Raw genomic sequence first — 21,103 nt, 5'->3', positions numbered from 1 at the left:
CTAAGAGAAGCTCGAGACCAGGCTATATCCCACAATCCTCCCTGCCATTACCCAGATCTAGTTTGCCGCTGCAACAGGTCACATCGCGTTAGAGAGCTCAGACCAGAGTTTAAGAATTTTGACAGATAAAATAGTATTTTTTTTTCTTCTTGTTAGTCCTAAAAGTTATAGTTTTTTTTGTGAATACTTGTATTTTAATTACTATAGTGTGTGTGTGTGTGTGTGTGTGTGGCTATAGTTAAATTGTTCTTTTCTATAGGTTTCCCTTTGGGGCCTACCTCTTTCTAACTTCTAATTCTCTTTAATTTTTTTTACCTCACTTCTTCAGTATGTCTGAAAAAGTTAAGAGTGGGTTCAAAAGGTGCCAGTGTGGACAGAAAATGTCCATCACTGACAACCACACCTCCTGCGTCTACTGTCTTGGCCCTCTCCACTTGCAAGAGGATTGCTCCATTTGCCATTCCTTCAGTGGGAGGGTCATGACAGATAGACGCAGGAAACTTATTGATAGGGGGCTTCTTAAGCCTACTTTTCAAGAAGCCTTGGACAAGTCGGACCAGGCTTCTAAGTTTTCGAAGGGGTCGAAGATGTCTGAGCCCATGTCATCAGCTCAGAGTACATCTTCCAAAGTTCGTTCGCCGGTTCCACAGACTTGGGCGGCGTGAGCTTGTCTCTCACTGAGCCCCAGGTCTTGGAACCGGTGTCGGAACTACCGCCACCGTTGATTCTTCGGTCGGTGCCATCTTCGGCTCCTTCTACCCGTTCTTCCAGACCACTTTCTGATACTGATGTGGATCGTGTCGTGCAGAAACTGATGGAGAACACGGCTCTTTCCAGGTTGATTGCAGTTTCCTCCCAGTTGGTGTCGAAACTAGAAGGCCTCCATTTATCTCCAACAGGTCCTCCTTCGAGATCCATCCAGTCTTCGGAGCCGGAAGAGGATGAGCCGATGATAGTGGAGCCATCGGTGCCGAAACCGTCCATAGCACGATCGACACCACTTACCTCGACTCCATCGGAACCGATAGGTGAGTCTCGGAGTCGACGATCTCTCCTTGGTTCCGTGACCGAGAGTCGTACCAACCTTTCGGTTCCGACTCTCCCTCTCGGGGCCTCGGCGCAGATCGGCTCTGCTCCGTCCTCGGGGTCGAGACCCATGGGCCCCGTGTCTCGGATTCTTCCATGTTCTTCGGAACCGGGAGAGTCCTCGGCCCGAGGTTCAGGGGCCTTCGACCTAATGAGGAAGGTTTTGTCTACACAGACAACCACTACATCGGACGCGTCTTCTCCCTCCCCTAAGGAGCCGCTCTCTGTTTCTGTTCCCACGACACATCCAAAGCGTGGAGCACCATTGTCTCAGCCATCCCTAGAGGATGCCCCCTGTTCCTCTGAGGCCTCACCGGAATCCCCCTCCGATGAGGTCCCGAGGAAAAGATTGTGCAAGAGGAGGCACTTAGACTCCCCACAGGAATCTTTAACGTCTGACACTGACTTGGAGGAATCAGAGGGGTCCCCAAAATCACCCTCCGAAGATGTCTCATTTGCGGACATATTGGAGATATTAAAACAGAGGGGTGATTGGCAGTCCCTAACCCCCACTGAGGACGAGTCAGTGTTGCTGAAGGCATTTGGTGCTCAACCTTCTACCTCCTGGGTTACTCCGCCCTTCGATGAATTAATGGAATTAATTGCTCGAAGGGCGTGGGAGACACGGGACACAGTGGAACCGGTCCCTAGAAAGCCAAGTAAGTTCATTACTGCCCCCCAGGACAAGACTTATCTAACAAAAGGAGTCCCCGTTGATGCTATGGTGGTGGCAGCAGCCACTGAAAAGGAGATGTCGGAGTCTTCCTCTTCTGTTCATCCTCCTAATAAGGATTCTAGGACTATGGACAGATAAGGGAAGCGCGTTTTTAGTTCAGCGACTTTTCCCATGCGTTCGCTAAACTATTTGACACATTTTACACGACTACAGAGGGATCTCATCAAGGAGCCGAGAGATACCCTCCAGGGTAACACAGATGCTGCTGTTTCAGATAAGGTGACAGCACAACTTAACACCCTTACCTCCGTAGTGAACTCGTCCATGAGGCTCATCTCGTATGCGGCTGAAGGGTCAAGTAGGGCCGCAGCTTCAGCGATTGCTCTACGAAGACAATCCTGGATGCGGCTGTGCTGTTTTGCGGAAGCCTTTAAGTCTTCTTTCGCCAACGCCCCCTTTGATGGTGCCACTCTTTTTGGGCCCAAAGTGAGAGAGACATTAACTCGGTGTGAGCAAGAAGGAAAGACTCTGTCTGCTGTTGGAGTCCATTTGTCCGTTCCATCCAGACCGTACCCCAAAGGGCAACAAGGCGGAAAAATGTGGTTCCGTAGAACTCTGGGATCTTTCCAGGCCACACAGAGTGAAACCCCCCTCCAGAGGCAGGGGGGGGGGGGAGACATGGAAGACGCCGGCCTGGCGGCAGAGGGGGTCCGCAAAACCAAGGCGACAGGGATACTATCCCTGGTAAGCCTTTCCAGCACTCCTGAATGGAGGCCCGACTGTCCTGCTCTGGAGGCAGTCGGGGGTCGCTTGGCTTTATACCCACAGGCCTGGCAAACTCTCACCTCAGACTCCTGGGTAAAAAGCATTGTAACCAGAGGATACAAAATACCCCTTATGTCAACTCCACCCCAACACTGAAGGTCTCCAGATGTGCCATCCCGTCTGCGAGGCCAAGCAGCAATAGAAATTTCAAAGCTGCTCAAAAAAAGTGTCATTCAGCCAGTCCCGGCAGACCAAAAAGGATCCGGAACTTACTCAAGGTTCTTTTTAGTTCCAAAAAAGACAGGGGACTGGAGACCCATTTTGGATCTCAGCAATCTCAATACCTTCGTAAAGAAGGAAAAGTTCCGGATGGTCACGCTTCAATCGATCCTTCCATTTTTACAGAAGGACGACTGGATGTGCTCAATAGATCTCAAGGACGCGTACTACCACATCAAGATGGCCAGACCGTCCAGAGATCACCTGCGCTTCCGGCTGGGAGTCAGTCATTTTCAATTTCGAGCCCTGCCCTTTGGGCTCACCTCAGCCCCCAGTGTATTCACCAAATGCATGGCAGTGGTAGCATCTCACTTAAGATGTCTAGGATTCTGGGTGTTTCCCTATCTGGACGACTGGCTCCTCACCGCCACCACCGAGCGTCTCCTCATACAAGCAAGAAACTGTACAGTCAACCTTTGTTCCCACCTAGGGATTTCCATAAACTTCAAAAAAATCTGTCTTATTGCCCTCACAGCATATTTCATTTATCGGAGCGGACCTAGATACCCGTTTAACATTAGTAAAGCTCCCTCAAGTAAGGGCTTCATCCCTCAAGGAACAGGTTCTTCTGCTGCTGCAATGCAGGAAAGCCCAGCGTCCCTGATTGCGATTCCCATGGGAAGGCTGCACATGAGACTCCTCCAATGGCTACTGTTCACGCAGTGGTCATTCCAACAGTTACCCCTAAAGTACGAGATCCTGATAACAGATTCCTGCAAACGGGACCTCTCATGGTGGGTGTCCAGCCAGGACCTCACTATGGGTCGTCCATTTGTTCTACCAAATCCGACAGCCGCTATAACCACGGACACTTCCCTGATAGGGTGGGGGGGACTTTTTCAGGGAAGAACAATCCAAGGGGAATGGTCCGACATCGAGTACAACCTGCACATAAATGTTCTAGAAATGAGGGCGGTGTTCCTAGCGTTGCAACACTTTCAAACCCTCCTACCTCTAGGGACAGTAGCAGTTCAGACAGACAACATGTCTGTAGTCTGGTACATAAAACAAGGGGGAACCAAATCTTACCCATTATGCAGAGAGGCCATGAGAATTTGGCAATGGGCAGAGTCCACGGGTCGCTTTCTGATAGCTACGCACATCCCGGGGTCATCCAACGTCATTGCGGACAGGTTGAGCAGAGCCATCCTATTACCTCACGAGTGGTCCCTCAAACTACAAGTGGCGGAGAGAATTTTCCGCAAATGGGGCCAGCCTTGCTGCGATCTATTCGCCTCCCCGATGAATGCCAAATGCAGAAGCTATTTTGCCCTTCTACCCCTCAGGGATGTCCCCAGGGACGCACTGATACACGATTGGCCCCCGGGTCTCCTATATGCATTCCCACCTATCCCCTTGATTCCCAGATTTCTCCAGAAAGCCATGAACCTGGAAAGGACAATTATACTCATAGCCCCATTCTGGCCTCGACAGATATGGTTCCCCTTTCTTCGAGCCCATCTAACAGAGGAACCTTGGATCCTGGACCCAGTACCAGATCTACTGACGTGTTCGTCGGGAGTTCTTCACCCGTCTCTTCTATCCCTCAAACTAGCAGCTTGGCTGCTCCACTTCCCCGCCTAGCCAGGTCTGATCTTCTTTCTCCGGCAGTGCAGCGCATTTTGGTTGCCTCTCATAAGGCTTCCACCACAAAACTTTACAACAGCAAATGGAAATGCTTTGTGTACTGGGCATCTAATCAACACTTGGACCCCTTGGTTGCTCCTTTACAAAAAATACTAGAATTTCTTTCCATCCTTTTCCATGAAGGGGCCTCTTCCACATTAAGAGTGCAGTTGGCTGCCATATCCAACTTTCATGTTGGTGAGAATGGTTCTTCTATCATGTCCCACAGGCTTTGTAAAGCTTTTATGAAAGGTTCCTTCCATCTTCGACCTCCTGTCAGGGATCCTTTATTCCCATGGAATTTAAATTTGTTGTTGTCACAACTAATGTTACCACCTTTCGAACCAGCTTCTTCTTGCCCCCTGAAATTTTTGTCTTGGAAGACTCTCTTTCTTGTAGCGGTTACTTCAGCTCGGAGAGTTTCAGAGCTGCAAGCACTGTCTATTAAACCTCCTTACTTAAATTTTCACCCAGATAGGGTTTCTTTACGAACAAATCCGTCCTTCCTTCCCAAAGTATGCTTTGTCATAAATATTAATCAATCCATTGAACTCCCCACTTTCTTTAAAAACCATACCAGTAAGCTGGAATATATGTTGCACAAGTTAGATGTCCACAGGCAACTTAGATTTTATTTAGACAGGACTAAAGACTACAGAAAAACAGATCAACTTTTTGTTGCGTTTGCAGATAATGTAAAGGGCATGGCAGTTACAAAATGCACTCTTTCTAAATGGCTTACTGATTGCATAGCCTTTGTGTATTCCAAGTCAAACCAGGCCTTACCCACCAAACCAAAAGGCCATTCTACTAGGTCAGTCTCCACTTCCTTGGCTCATGCAGCTCGCCTACCTTTGGACACGATTTGTGCAGCAGCCACGTGGTCTAAACCACATACTTTCATCACTCATTATAGGGTTGACAAAGCCTCCAAAGACAGGACATCTTTTGGTTCCACTGTGCTCAGGAACGTTCTTCCATGAGTCACTCAGGGTGACGGAGCTAGGGACGCTACCCGTGTGTAAAAACAAACAGCGAGATTGAACACTCTCACATAAAGAAGTTATGTTCTTACCATAACTTTCCATGTGGAGTGTTCATCTCGCCTTTGCTTTTACATTCCCCCCCTTTCCCTCCCTCACGGTTTGGAAGAACGAGTAGGACTAGAGTCTGGTCCACATGTCTTACCTATTCCGGGTATCTTTCTTTACCCCTAGTTGGTTGTCAGTGAGATGGTGTCTCTAAATGTTTTCATTCGTAGCAGTTTGTAGCCTGGATACATTAGGGTTATTGTTTTTTTCTGGTTTGCTTGCAAACTAGATCTGAGTAATAGCAGGGAGGATTGTGGGATATAGCCTGGTCTCTAGCTTCTCTTAGATGCAGAGCTTTGCTATGCGGCCGACTCGTAGCAGAGGATCGGCTCCGAACCCATGTGTAAAAACAACGGCGAGATGAACACTCCACATGGAACGTTATGGTAAGAACATAACTTCTTTTTTCGCATCTACCATTCTTTTGAAAACTACTGAGTTTCTAAGGCCCAGGGTACGAACCACACCCAAGAAACCGACCCACTCTCAGGCACCTGCTTCTATGCCGCAGTCTCAATTCCCTCCAGTAGAGCTCTTTTGAGTGAGTACGTTTAACTCCAAGTGGGTGTGGCTTCATCATTTAAAAATTGAAGTGATCACCTTACATTTTTAACAAATATCCATTGACAGAGGTCATATATCAATACAGTTGTTTTCCATCATGTATGCTTCAAGATAAAATTTTCCAATACCTTGTGTGTAACATGGTTTTGGAATTATTAATGCAAATATGAACAGGCAATATTTGACCCCTAGAGGAGCAGTATGAGGTAACTACAGAAACGCCTGGAGACGTCACTCGGCTGTAATGAGTTAAAATGGCGGAAGAGGTTATGCTTATCAGGGTAAGCCAAGCTACCCCTTCCAAAAGAAAGAGAGATCTGTCCCTAGTAGTTTTGTCTGAACAGGAGTCTGCTTACTCTGATGCATCTGAATATGAAGACATGCAACCCCTTTCTGCTTATGAGGATTCTGATGCAGAGGATTCCATTCCCTCAGCCTGTCCACCCAAGGATTTTTCCTTTGGGGAAACCCTTCATACCTTAAGAGAGCATTTCCAATGGGAATGTCAGGACTACACTCAGTCTAAAAAGAGACTATAGATCTTCCACAGCACAGACCCTGGCCATTTCCCCCAGTCCTGGAAGTTGTGGACGATGTTTTCCTGGAATCCAGATGTTCTTCATCTCACATTGCTGCAGTCATAACCTGTGGGTAGTCCGCTGTCCTCGGTCGGCCCGAATACCAAAGTGTTAGGCTGGCGTCGGTCATGGTCGCTCAGATCTGACGTCAGTACGCCGTGGTACTAAAGCGCATGACCGACGCCATATCCTCAGTCTTTCTTGCCGCATGGTCCGAAGCAGAAGCAGCATTTTGCAAGTGCCGTTCGGCGTCCTGAAATTTTCGTATTTCGAGTTTCAGACCGAAGACCAAGTTGGGCTAAGTACCCCGTTGGGGAATATTTTTGTCTTTTCTTGCCTCAGTTAAATCCGGATGTCAGAAAAAGTGAATAATTGTATTTCTTGTGGGAAACAGATACCTCATAGGGATTACCACTCTCTTTGTATTCCTTGCTTGGGGCCTGAGCACGACGTAGTCGGTGTCGCTTTGTGCTAGATTTAATAAGCGCACCATTAAGCGTAGGTTAGATTGTGCTAGGCTTGTCTTCGGTAAGCGGTGTAATTACAATATGCCGTCGGATCCTCCGACGCCCGCTACCGCTAAGAAGCGCAAGGAAAAATCGTTAAAGTCCAAGCAGGATGAGTCGTCCGTTACGGACGCCGGTTCTTTAGAAACTACGGTGGAATCTGTGGATCCGGCCGAGGTTTCAGTTGAGTCTCAGGGGGGAGCCTTTAGTTTTGCAGGATGTGGCCTCTCAGGAGTCGGGTCAGGCTGAGGGGGCCTCTCAGGTCACTGTAGTCCCTTCTTTGCATAAGGTGGTTAGGCCTTGTACTTCTGTCTCTAAGGTTCCTTCCAAGGTCAGGCCTGGTTTATCTTCCTCTGGCGTCAGCCCTAGTTCTGCGGGTTCTGTACCTAAGAAGCATATTCTGAAAATGGCAGAAGATTTAATTACCTTAATCAGGGGTTCTTTGCCTCCTCCAGATAAGAGGCCTAGGGTGGAGCCAGAGGGGGAAGGATTGGAGCATTCCTCAGATTATTCGGAGTCTTCGGCTGAAGACATTCAGGATTTTCCTCCTTATTCTGATTCAGATGCAGATGATTCTAGTCCTTCTGCTTCCCCACCAGAGGATTTTTCTTTTTCTGAAACCCTGCATTCCATGAGAGAGCATTTTAAGTGGGAAGGTCAGGATTTCTCAGACTCTAGAAAGAGGCTTAGGGAATTTTTTTTTTTACCACAGCACAGGCCCTTGGCTATACCCCCTGTTTTGGATGTGGTTCAGGATGTTTTCTCGGAAGCTTCCCTTAATCCTGATTCTTTGCCTCCAGCCCCGGTCAAGCCAGACAGGTATTACAGAGTGCCTGAGGCTCATAAATATTTGTATAAGAGCCCGAGAGCAGACCCGGAGACTATTAGCCGGGGTCCTAAGGTTGTCAGGGCTTCTGTTGTAAAGAATCCAGTTCCTATGGATAAAGACTCTAGAGCTTTGGATAGGTGGGGTAAAAAAGTGTATACCTCTTCCACTCTAGCAATGAGGGCTTTGAATTGTCAGTTTCATATGCTGAAGTACCAGAATTTTCTCCTAAGTCAGTTGAAATCGAAGGTGGATGCTCTGGCAGAGGGCATTGAGTGTAAGGAATTGCAGGATTTAGTTCATGCCTCTGATCAGGTGGGTAAGCTTTCTTTGCAGTGTGGTTTCGATGCTCTTCAGGCCTCTTCCAGGGTGGCTGCCACTGGATCAGTTCTTCGTATGCACGCCTGGCTTAAGGATCAGAATTTGTCAGAGCATGTTAAAGCTTGAATTTTGGATGCTCCCCTTCAGTCTGAAGTTCTGTTTGGTTCACCTGTGGAGTCAATTTTGAAGAAAATGGAGGACAAAGCTAAGTCTATGCAAACAGTTAAAGATTTTCTACAGGTGCAGCCCCCTAAGTTTAGCAGAAATTGGCCTACTAAGGGATGGGCTTATCCTTCTTCTGATTTACAGTCTAGGGGCAGATCTAGGCGTGGTAGGGGCAGAGCTCAGGCTCAAGGATCATTTAGGCCTAGGACGTGGAGTTCCCCTGCACAATCTTCTGGGGAGGGCAGGGGCCAGCCTTTTCGTAAACAGACCCAATGACCTGTATCTCCAGCTGCCAGATCCCTCCTGTCTGGCAGCTCCTCTGGGAGGGAAGTTGGCACTCTTCAGGCAAAATTGGCTTTTAGTCACTCAGGACAAATGGGTGTTGGACATTATAGGTCGAGGCTACAAGTTTTACTTTCACACCTTGCCTCCTTTCAAAGGCATGCCAGACGTTCCTTCTCAGCAAAAGGTGGAGGCTCACAAACAGATGTCTTTACTTCTAAAAATGAGGGCTATTCAGGAGGTCCCTCCGTCAGAAGTAGGCCTAGGATTTTATTCTCGCCTGTTTCTTGTACCAAAGAAGGGAAACACTTGGAGGCCAATTCTGGATTTGTCTATTCTCCACACATACCTGGACATCCCAAAATTCAAGATGTTAACTTTGCAACAACTTCTGCCTCTTTTAGGCAAGGATCACTGGATGGTAACTCTGGATCTCAAAGAGGCTTATCTTCACATTCCTATCAGGCCCAGTTGCAGGAGGTTCCTGCGCTTTCGGGCTGGGACTTTACATTATCAGTTCTCTGCATTGCCCTTTGGCTTATCTACTGCGCCCAGGGTGTTCACAAAGGTTTTGGCTCCGGTAATAGCCTTCTTAAGGTTAAGAGGAATACAAATTTATCCTTATTTGGACGATTGCCTGATTCTGGCTCAAGACAAAGTCAAGCTACTTCACCATCTACAGTATGTTATGGCAGTGTTAAGGTGCCTAGGGTATTCTGTGAACTGGACAAAGTCCAGTCTAGTACCCTCTCAGGACATGTGCTTTCTGGGTGTGAGACTGAATACAGCCTCTCAGATGGCATTTTTGACCCCGGACAAACAAAGAAATCTTACCCTTTACTTTCAACAATTAGCTCTACGGTCCAGGCTGACTGCAAGGACAGTCCTTCAAGCCTTGGGGTTCATGGCATCTTGTATTCTAGTGCTTCCCAATGCCAAACTGCATATGAGGACGCTACAATGGTATCTCAAAAGCGTATGGACTCAGCACTGCCACGATTTGGACACTGTCATTCAGATGATACCTTGCATCCAAAGGGAATTTTTGTGGTGGGCTCAGGAATGTCACCTAAACAAGGGACTCTCTGTGACCCGACCAGAGGCGAGTCAGATCTTAACGACAGATGCCTCAGACATGGCTTGGGGAGCGCACTTCAAAGGAAAATGGGTTCAAGACACGTGGCCTGCCAGACTTCAGCATTTGCATATCAACATGAAGGAGATGTTAGCAGTCCAATTTGCACTGATGGCTTTCAAGGATTTACTTCGCCCAGGACAATTGTTGATTCAGACAGACAACACAACAGTCATGTGGTACATCAACAAGCAGGGGGGTACCCATTCATACCCTCTTTGCAGACAAGCTATGATTTTGTGGGAGACTGCTCTCAGTTTGCACCTCACCCTTCAGGCAAGGTTTCTGCCAGGAGCACAGAACTCCTTAGCAGATGTTTTGAGCAGACAGATGGTGGATCCCCACGAGTGGAAATTGGATCCTCATGTTTTTCAACAGTTGACGGTGGCATGGGGGACTCCAGACATAGATCTGTTCGCTTCTCCACTGAATTACCAACTGCCAAAATTTTGCACAAAGCTGTTTCACCCAAAAGCTTGGAAAGTGGATGCTCTATCATTCAGTTGGAACAACCTTCACGTTTATGCCTTTCCTCCTCTGCCTCTCCTTCCCAGGGTGCTCCTAAAGGTCAGGCAGGACAAGCCTTGCATGATTCTGATAGCTCCAGATTGGCCACGGCAGCACTGGTACCCTCTGCTGAGGACTTTAGTACGGGAGCCTCCTTGGCCTTTGCCATTAATTCCACACCTTTTGTCCCAGGCAAGCAATCATTTCCGCAATGTCAGGATTCAGTCCCTGCATCTGACAGCCTGGCGTATTCTGTTTTAGACCCTGGGGGGTCGCAGCTTCCTCAACAAGTTTTGAAGGTCATTTTGGAGGCCAGACGGCCTAGTACAAGGAAAGTTTATGCTGATAAATGGAGGAGATTTTTTTCTTTGGCGCAGAACAAAGAGCTTTGATGTTTCAGTGCCTAATTTGAGTGTTTCACTTCAGTATCTTACAGAATTATTAGACAAGGGTTTGTCTTTCTCCCCTGTAAAAGTTCATGCTGCAGCCATTTCGGCTCACTATGACTGTGACCCACCATTATTCTCTCACCCTTTGTTCAAGCAATTTCTTAGAGGGGCAAAGAACATAAGACCCCCACGTAGAGCTCCTACTCCTTCCTGGGATCTCAATTTTGTGTTGGAAAAGCTCACTTTACCTCCTTTTGAACCTGCAGCTACTTCAGAGTTGAAGTTTTTGTCTTGGAAGACTGCTTTTTTGTTGGCCATTACGTCTGCTAGAAGGGTATCTGAATTACAGGCTCTAATGGCAGTTGAACCCTTCCTGATATTTCATAAGGATAGGGTCTCTCTACGTACTAATCCTACTTTTATGCCTAAAGTTGTTTCTAATGTGGCCTTAAACCAATCTATTCATCTGCCTACATTTTATGCTGATCCCCAAAATAAGGGGGAGAAAATTTTGCATTCTTTGGACATTCACAGGCAGTTGCGTTACTATTTGAGCAGAACTAAAGGGTTCAGGCAGTCCCAACAGTTATTCATTTCTTTTGCCTTGGGATCTCAAGGAAAACCTGTTTCAAAACAAACTATTTCTAAGTGGATTGGGCATTGCATTGCTTTCTGTTATTCCCATCATGGTAAGGAGGTTCCGGCTGGAATCAGACCTCATTCCACTAGGGCTACTGCCACTTCTACTGCTTTTTTAAGGGGAGTAGCTACTAAAGATATTTTGGAGGCAGCTACCTGGAGTTCAGTGCACACTTTTCTAAACATTACCATCTTCCTCTTTATTCTAAATCTAGGGCTGGGTTTGCCACTGCAGTTTTACAGGGCATGTTAGCAGCTCCTAATGCTATCTGATTTTACCAACCTCCCTTTACCTTTGCTTTGGGATTCTACCCACAGGTTATGACTGCAGCAATGTGAGATGAAGAACATAGTACAGTTTTCTACCTACCATAAATGTAGATGTTCGAAGATCCACATTGCTGCAGTCTAATTTACCCTCCCTCCTTCCCCTCTGTAGTTTGGGGTGGCTGTGTGGTTTGTGGTGTATCTATTGTTGCTATTTTGGTGATTGGGTATTTTTCTATTTTTGGGCTATGGCCTTTCTTTTTAAGGCCTTCTGACATCTGGGGCAAGAAAGACTGAGGATATGGCGTCGGTCATGCGCTTTAGTACCACGGCGTACTGACGTCAGATCAGAGCGACCATGACCGACGCCAGCCTAACACTTTGGTATTCGGGCCGACCGAGGACAGCGGACTACCCACAGGTTATGACTGCAGCAATGTGGATCTTTGAACATCTACATTTATGGTAGCTACAAAACTGTACTTTTTACTCCTGACACCCTCCCTCATGCACTCAGAAAACCTGACAGGTATTGCAGAGTCCCTGACTCTCACAAAATCCTACTGCTGACCCTGAGGTAATTTCTCAAGGGCCTAAAGGAATTAAAGCAACCTCTAAGAATCCCACCTCCTCTGATAGGGATTTCCGAGCACTAGACAGATGGGGTAAAAAAGTATACACCTCTGCTACTCTTGCTATCAGAGCACTAAATTGCCAGTTCCATATGCTAAAATTTCAGCAACATACCATGGAACTTCTCAAACAAAAAGTGTCTTTTCTTTCCTGCTTGTGCAGAATCTAAAGAGCTACAAGAGTTAATGCATTCTGCAAGTCAAGTAATTAAGCACACCTTATACTGTGGGTTTGATGCCCTAGAAGCTTCTTGCAGGACAGCAGTCACCAGTTCTGTGCATAGAAGGCATGCATGGCTTAAGGAACAGCCCTTGCCAGACCATGTTAAATCTAAATTGTTGGATGCACCCTTGCACAAAGACAACTTATTTGGCACTAAGGCAGAGGAGGTCTTAAAAAAAAAGTTGGAAGAAAAAGCTAAATCTGTGCAGACAGTTAAGGATTTCTTACAGGTCCAGCCACCCAGGTTCAGTAGGCACTGCCACTCCAAATACTGGTCCTTTCTCGCTCCCACCAGGTCAGTTCAGCCCAGACCCTGTGGAAGCAGACCCCCCCAGACAGCAGCCACAGGGAATGCAGAGATCAAAACAGTGGAATTCCTCCACTTCAAAAACAGGGAGTACTGAGCCCACTCCCTTCATGGTAAGAACTCTGAGTGATTCTCTTCAACAACCCCTCCCACTGCCCACCTTCACTTACCCCTAGGAGGAAAACTCTCCTTTCACACAAGCACCTGGTCCACCATTACCAGCGACTGCTGGGTCCTCAACATAGTGTCCCAGGGATACAAATGTTCTTTCCACACTCTTCCAACCTTAGAAGTGTTCCCAGATCTACCTCCAAATCAGTGGGCAGAGGTGCAAAAGCAAGTCCTTTCCCTGCTGTCTGTGAGGGCAATAGAGCACGTTCCTGCAGAATCGAAAAGCCAAGGTTTCTACTCCAAACTTTTTCTGGTATCCAGAAAAGGGGGCACCTGGCACCCCATCCTCGATCTATCCATTCCAAACACCTTCCTGGTGGTACCAAAATTCTCACCCTCCAGCAACTGCTACCCATGCTCTCCAAGGATGCTTGGCTAGCCACCCTAGACTTAAGAGGCCTACCTCCACATTCCTATCAGTGATTCATGCAGGAAATACCTACGTTTCAGGGCAGGATCTCTGCACTTCCCTTTGGCTTATCTACTGCTCCCAGAGTTTTCACAAAATGTCTTGCTCCGGGCATTGCCTTTTGCAGACAAAGGAATATACAAATTTACCCATATTTAGATGACTGCCTAATTCAGGCAAACAGTCAGGAAAAGCTGCTCAAGCACCTGGCCTTTGTGAAGTCCCTACTGACTTCCCCAGGGTACATTATCAACGAAAAGAAATCCAAACTAGTACCCACCTAAAGTATTATATTCCTGGGAGCAAGCCTGGACACAGCATCCCAGAATGGCATTCCTTACACCAGAAAAGCAAACTTTCCTGACAGCCTACTTCTCTCAACTAGCCACCAGACCCCAGTTATCTGCAAGGAAAATCCTGCAAGCTTTGAGGTTCATGGCATCTTGCATTCTACTCATTCCATATGCTAGACTGCATATGAGGAAACTTCAGTGGTACCTAAAAAGCTTTTGGTGTCAACACTCTAAAGACCTGGAAGCTCTTGTACCCTTGATACCTTGCCTCAGTAAAGATTTTCTGTGGTGGGCAGCAGCATGCTCCCACAACAAGGGACTTCTTTTCTCACCACCCCCAGCCGCCCAGACCCTCACCACAGACCCATCAGACTATGCCTGTGGTGCATACTGGGCCAGTGGAGACCACAGAAAATCCATTTGCACATCAACCAAAAAGAGATGTTAGCTGCCCAGCACACATTGATAGCTTTCAGGCCCCTTTCTTTCCCCAGGGGCTCTCCTGATCAAAACAGACAACACCACTGTGATGTGGTATATCAAAAAGCAGGGAAGGGACTCACTCCTACCCTCTATGCAGGCTGGCCATGACCCTTTGGCACACAGCTACTGTGCCTGTTAGCAGAATTCCTGCCAGGTTCTCTAAACTCTATGGCAGATCACTTAAGCAGAAATCTTCTGGACCCACACAAGTGGCAGCTAGACAAAAGAACCTTCACCCTAATACCTCAGAAATGGGGTACCCCGAAGGTCGACCTCTTTGCTTCTCACACCAACCATCAGCTCAGCAAGTTCTGCACCAGGGAGCATCACAGCATGGCTTGGAAAGTGGATGCCCTCTCCTTCCCCTGGGTCAGTCTGTCAGTCTCTACCTTTTCTCCCCTACCTGTCATTGCCAGGCTACTGCTCAAAATAAGGGAGGAAAAACCAAGGACAATTCTTAATGCTCCAGACTGGCCTCGCCTGCGCTGGTACCCACTGCTGCACAGCCTGTCCCCACTGCCACCATGGCATCTCACTCAGACCCAAACCCTCCTGACCCAGAGGGAAGGAGAATTCATGCATCCCCAATTGCAGACCATCAGTTTGGCAGCTTGGCTTATTCCCTAACCACTGATCAGTCTGCCAACCTCAGTAAACGGGTACTAGATGTTATACGTGAGGCCAGACACCCTAGCACTTGAAAGTCTTATGCTAACAAATGGAAAAGGTTCTGCACCTGGATTCAGGCTAAGGGAGCCGATACGGCACAGCCCTCCTTCCCTCTCATCATGGATTACCTAGCTGACCTGCTACACAGTGGTCTCTCTCTTCCTCTCTCAAAATTCATGCCTCTGCTATCTCTGCTCATTTCCCCGCTGAGCAGCCCCTTTTCTCACACCCTCTGATCAAACAATTCCTAAGAGGGGCTAGCAACTTGAGGCCACCCAGAAGAGCACCTACCCCATCTTGGGACCTTAACTTTGTGTTGGAAAAGCTCACCCTGCCCCACTTCAAATCAGCCTCTTCAGCAGAGTTAAAATTTCTCTCTTGGAAGACAGCTTTTCTTCACTTCAGCCAAGAAGGGTCTCCGAGCTACAAGCACTCATGGCTGTGGAGCCCTTCATCATCTTCCATGCTGACAGGGTTTCCCTCTGGATTAACCCATCCTTCATGCCCAAAGTAGTGTCCAGTGTGGCTCTCAACTAATCCATTCATTTGCCCACCTTTTTCCCTAACCCACAGAACAAGGGGGAAAGGTTCCTGCACTCTCTAGATTTGCACAGACAGCTCAGATTCTTTCTAGACAGGGCTAAGTCATTCTGAAAGTCTGATCAATTGCTGTTTAACTTTGCTGCAGGGGCAGAGGGCAAAGCCATCTCCAAACAAACAATTTCTAAATGGATAGCACACTGCATCCATTTCTGTTGCACGCAACACGGAAAACCTCCCTCTAAGTAGGTCAGGACTCACTCCACCAGAACAGCCTCCAACTCTGCAGCTTTCCTCAGAAGAGTCCCCACCAGGGACATCCCGGAGGCTGCCACCTGGACATCTGTTCACACTTTCACCAAACATTACCACCTGCCGATCTTCTCCAAATCCGGGGCAGGCTTTGCCACTGCAGTCTTGCAATGCATGCTAGCCAGCCCCTAGTCTCCTTGACTGCCTCCACCCTTTTCCCCAGCTTTGGGAATCAACCCAAATGTAATGACTGCAACAGTGAAACAAGAAGAACATAGTACAGTTGTGTGCACTTACCATAAATGTAGATGTTTGTATTCATTGTTGCAGTTCTGGCTTCCCTCCCTCCATCCCCCTTTTCTCTCTCGTCTTACAAGGAACATTTTGGTATTTACTTTCTACTGGTGGGGAAAAGTTCCCACTTGGGGGCTCCTGACAGGGCAAGAAAAATTGATGTAATGGCATCGGCTGCCTTACTTTATACTACGGACAACCTGACATCAGCCCTGACACGACAGCAACCGACGCAGAAATACTACGCCTCTGGTATTCGGGCTGGCTGAGGGCTACCCTGGCAGGGATAACCCAAATGTGATGACTGCAGCAGTGAATACACTCGAACATCTACATTTGTGGTAAGTGTACACAACTGTACTTTGTGTAAAATCTTACCATAACAGTAGATTCCTTCTATTCACTGTTGCAGTATTTGCTTCCCCCCTCCTACCTTTTCTGCTCTGCCCTGTTTCTTTTTTTCTTCATGGCCAGAGATTCTTTTCTTTTTTTTTTCGCCTGCTAGATGAACAGGTTCCTCCTAGTCCATAGGGACAACTTGTTCCCTCTGGGGCTTTCCAGTGCTGAGGTATGTATGTCCATACATCATCTTTATGGGCCCTACACCTTGCATGGGGAGCATATATGTGATGTACGACATCTATAAATTTCAAAGGCTTTGGTATACTGGTTGGATATTGGGCTACCTTTGGCAGGAGATCCCTTATATAAAAAAAAAAAAACTGCAACACTGAAAAGGACATCTGCTGTTATGGTAAGATTTTACACAACTGTACTTTTCAGCTGGGAAAGTAGGATATTTCTCTCCCCATTATCACACTGATGTTTTTCAAGAGGATCTCAAAGAGATCAGTTCTGAGATTGCATTCACACCTCTAGGAGTGTACCTCCAAATAAAGCAAGCTTTTCTTCCTGTACATCCTTTTTCGAATACAGCACATCTCACAGATCCTTGCTCACTTGATGTTCACAGTCCCGCAAGCCTCAATAATGAGTCTTTTAGCTTGCATAATTTTAAAATACTGGCAGAAGAGCTTTTGTAACTTGGACAGAATCTGAAAGCCATTGAAAGCCATGCACCTGCATGAGGAGCACAGCTTCCTAGAGAAAAAAGGGACCCCTCTCCCAAGCGAGGGTTGGATTTTTGTTTCTAAGAGGTGGAAGGGTTGGCATCCACTACCCAAAAGTACTCCTTATGGGTGTGATTTATGTCATGGGGATACGGTCTCCTTAGTTTCAGGTGGTAAGTTTTTTTTTTTCTCTTTCTTCTAGCATTCATAATTGTTTTGCTTTAATTTGTCAGCTAGCTGTACAGAACATATGGTGGGTATCATTGTTAATGTATTTCATTATCCTAACAGACTTACAAAGAACATCTAGAAGGACAGAAACACAAGAAAAAAGAAGCTGCTCTAAAGGCATCACAAACTACCACCAGCAGCATTGGATCTGCACGTGGAACTCAAAACCAGCTTCGATGTGAACTTTGCGATGTGTCCTGCACTGGAGCTGATGCTTATGCTGCTCATATTCGAGGAGCAAAGCATCAAAAGGTAGTTTTCTTTTGTAGACACATTTTTGCTTATGCATTGGAAGCTACTTGTATTCTTTTTCTGTGTTAGAAAATACCAAAAAGAAAAAGGTAAGCAAAGCTAGTGAAGACCAACAGTCATTATGTAAATTAGTAAAAGTATGCAGTAATATATGAAGTAAACTGGAAAAACCGGCTGAACAAAACGGAACCTTCGTACCAGTTCGAAAAGCTTAAAAGTTTATTTTCCAAATCCACTTGTACTCTGACAGAAGTAAAAAATAAAGAAAGAACCAGATAACGTGAAACGCTAAACGCGTTTTTCGTTCCACATAATAGTGGAACTTCTTCAGACAAAAGTTCTTCCATACAATGCAGTTTTTAAATCAATGCATATGCTTGCAATTAACATAATTGACTTGCCATTAGTGTTTTAAAGTGCTAGTACTACAAATATAAAACTATAAGTTGCAAGTTTATACAAGTTTGTTTAAATTAAAACTATAAAACATAAGTCTAACTAGTTACATTAATTCAATACAACGTATTCGATTTATAAATTTAGATATGGTTATACAAATACATAAATTTAAAAATATGAAACTAGATGAACAAGTGTCTAATAAATCCTTACTCTAAATGCAGTTGTGGTAGTAATGATTGTTATTACACTTCATAAACTTTCCACATTCTGCTAAATACAAGCAGCGTTTTATCATTTGCAAAAGAATATATATATAAACAACCTGTCTTTAAAACTAGCTGTTAACTAAGCTACTTATACTTAAAATAATATTAACTATACAATTCAAATCTGACATCCAAAATTAAAGCCTATGTCCTAAAATAAAATTCATCTGTAATGTTGTGCTTTTAAAACTGTTTTTGTTCAAACCGAAGAACGTCTATATAGCAAGAGTTACCCTTAAAACTATCTCATAAGATTTTTGAGTTTTAAAATACATGCTATGGAACATGATTCATTAATCCCTGGCTCTCTACATGCAGCTAAACGTAGCTGCCAGGCAAGTTCTTTTTTCTCCAATTCCAATTTTAAAAAGTTTTCATTGACACAATTAATATCTAAATGTTGCTTGTTAATGCCGTCAATAATCATAAAGGAAAAGGAGTGACCATAGTTGTTACCACAATGTCTGGCTAGTGCATTTTCTTCCTTGGACTTTGCAATTGCGTATAAGTGTTCGTATATTCGTTCACGCAATCGTCTGTCCGTCTTTCCAACATAGAAAGACGGACATTGTAAGCATTGTGCCAAGTAGACTATACCTTTAGAATTACAGGTAAACAACCCCTTTATATGATAAACCACTGATCTTATTGTAAATGAATTTGATGTTAGAATGTGCTTACAGTATTTACATGAGCCACATTTCCTAGTTCCCCCTCCCATTTTTGGTTTGTCAATTTTGGTTTCAAGTAGTTTTTTCATATTCATACCCCTCCGATATGTTATTACAGGGTTAAAATTCAGTATTTTGGAAACATTTTTGTCCAATGAGAGGTAACACCAATATTTCCTTACTGTTTTTTACCTATGTCAATTGCCAAGCACAAGGGTTCAAAAGGAAGTACAACACGCGCAGCAACAACAGCAATCACAATCAACAGAGATAAAATTGTATGAAATATTGCACAACAGTGAGGAAGATTTTTCCATCTATAATTTCACCGAATGTAATATAGATCATTTATTGGTGGAATTATTTGCTAAAGGGATGACTTTTGTCCCCTCTAAAAAATGTGATATTGCAGATTTACTCGTGGATTTCAAACTGTTTATTCGAAAATTAAATCTGAACCTATTGTTTGGTAAACCTTCAGAAATAGTGAACAATTTGAGAATTGCTAGTACATATAACCCCCCCCAGAACAGCACACTAAACATCTTTGAATATCTATGTGAAAATGAATTTAGGCAAATTCTAAAAAGTCCAAAACGAACACATTTCAATATGTCATTGGAAGAAAAAGCATTATTAGACCTATTAAGGGAACTGCCTATTAGGTTTATGAAGCCGGATAAAGGTGGAGGCTTGGTGGTATTTTATAAGAACGACTACATTAACATCATGTTGCAATTGTTAGAAAGTAATACCTACCAGCCAGTTAGTAGAAACAAAATGAACCAAGCACATAGTAGAATCAAGATGTTCCTGAGTGACTTATACACAGATGAATTATTAACAATGGAACAATACACCTATGTAACTATGTTGGCTCCGAGGATCCCAAAGATTTTTGGGATACCTAAATTGCATAAAAGCGTTTCTAATCCACCTTTTAGGACATTGGTTGATGCAAGGCAGTCTGTCACTTACCCATGTGCTAAATTAGTAGATAATTATTTAAAAGAATATGTAAAAGCAGAACATCAAATACTAAAAGACTCATGGGCATTTTTACAACACATGGAAACCATAAAATTTGACGAAAACATCAACTTTTTAACAGTTGACATAGTAAACTTATACTAATGTATCCCGCATGATTTGGGGACTGAATGGGTAGTGGATTTCATCAGGTCAAAAGGGGCCGACAATAATGAATGTCTATTAATTGAACAACTATTAGACATTATTTTGAAAAATAATTTTGTGTCATTTGAAGAAAAGTTATTTGTGCAGAAAATCGGAGTGGCAATGGGCTCACCTGTAGGGTCTAGTTTTGCGAACTTGGTTCTAGCCTATTGGGAGAATAACATCATCCTTAATAGTCATTGGAAAGAAATGTGTTGTTGCTACAGACGATTTTTGGATGACATATTCATTTTATTTAAAGGCAATAAAAATGAAACAGGCCAATTTGTGGACTTTTTAAACTCAACAACATCTTTCTTGAAGTTTACCTATAACTTTCAAGAGAGTTCCATCAATTTTTTGGACGTAGAATTGAAGAAAGACAAGGGTAGGTTCACAGCAAAAATCTTTAGAAAGGCCACCTATTCTAACAGTTTTCTTCACTTCACTAGTATGCATCCCGCTTTCCAGAAAAAAGCTGTCGTAAAAGGACAACTGGTTAGGGCAGCGAGGATGACCACACTACAGAGTGAATTTGAAGATGAATGTGACCTATTATATGAAATGTTTGTAAAGAGGGCTTACCCTAGGTCATTCCTGGATAACATCTTCCAGGAAGTGAAGGAAAAAAGAAAAAAAGGGTTTTATTTACCCCTCCTGACTGACGGAAAAGTTGAAGTAAAATCAAGTCTTACTGAAATGGTGGATCAAGTCTCTGTTGTCAACACAGAACAAGAACCCTCAGATAAAATTCTAGTTGAGAGTATCTTGACAGATAAAAAAGGGGGGCACAGTAATTTTTCAATTGCCTTTACATTTACGTACTGTCTAGAAGCAATTGACATAGGTAAAACAGTAAGGAAATATTGGTGTTACCTCTCATTGGACAAAAATGTTTCCAAAATACTGAATTTTAACCCTGTAATAACATATCGGAGGGGTATGAATATGAAAAAACTACTTGAAACCAAAATTGACAAACCAAAAATGGGAGGGGGAACTAGGAAATGTGGCTCATGTAAATACTGTAAGCACATTCTAACATCAAATTCATTTACAA

At 44.8% G+C, this 21,103-nt stretch overlaps 1 protein-coding gene across 1 annotated transcript in view; it reads left to right on the top strand.

Annotated features, from left to right (window-relative positions):
• The window catches only part of ZFR (zinc finger RNA binding protein), a 1,793,456-nt gene that overhangs the window by 867,342 nt on the left and 905,011 nt on the right, over positions 1 to 21,103 (top strand). Inside the window, exon 15 of the mRNA XM_044085369.1 lies at positions 17,337 to 17,528. Within this exon, the coding sequence (XP_043941304.1) occupies positions 17,337 to 17,528 (192 nt within the window). The remainder of the gene's footprint in view (positions 1 to 17,336; positions 17,529 to 21,103) is intronic.

The sequence above is a fragment of the Protopterus annectens genome, chromosome 1.part1 (assembly GCF_019279795.1).
Source record: "Protopterus annectens isolate FY-2018-M chromosome 1.part1, PAN1.0, whole genome shotgun sequence".
Lineage (NCBI taxonomy): Eukaryota > Metazoa > Chordata > Ceratodontiformes > Protopteridae > Protopterus > Protopterus annectens.
This window is presented reverse-complemented; position numbering and strand designations above follow the sequence as displayed.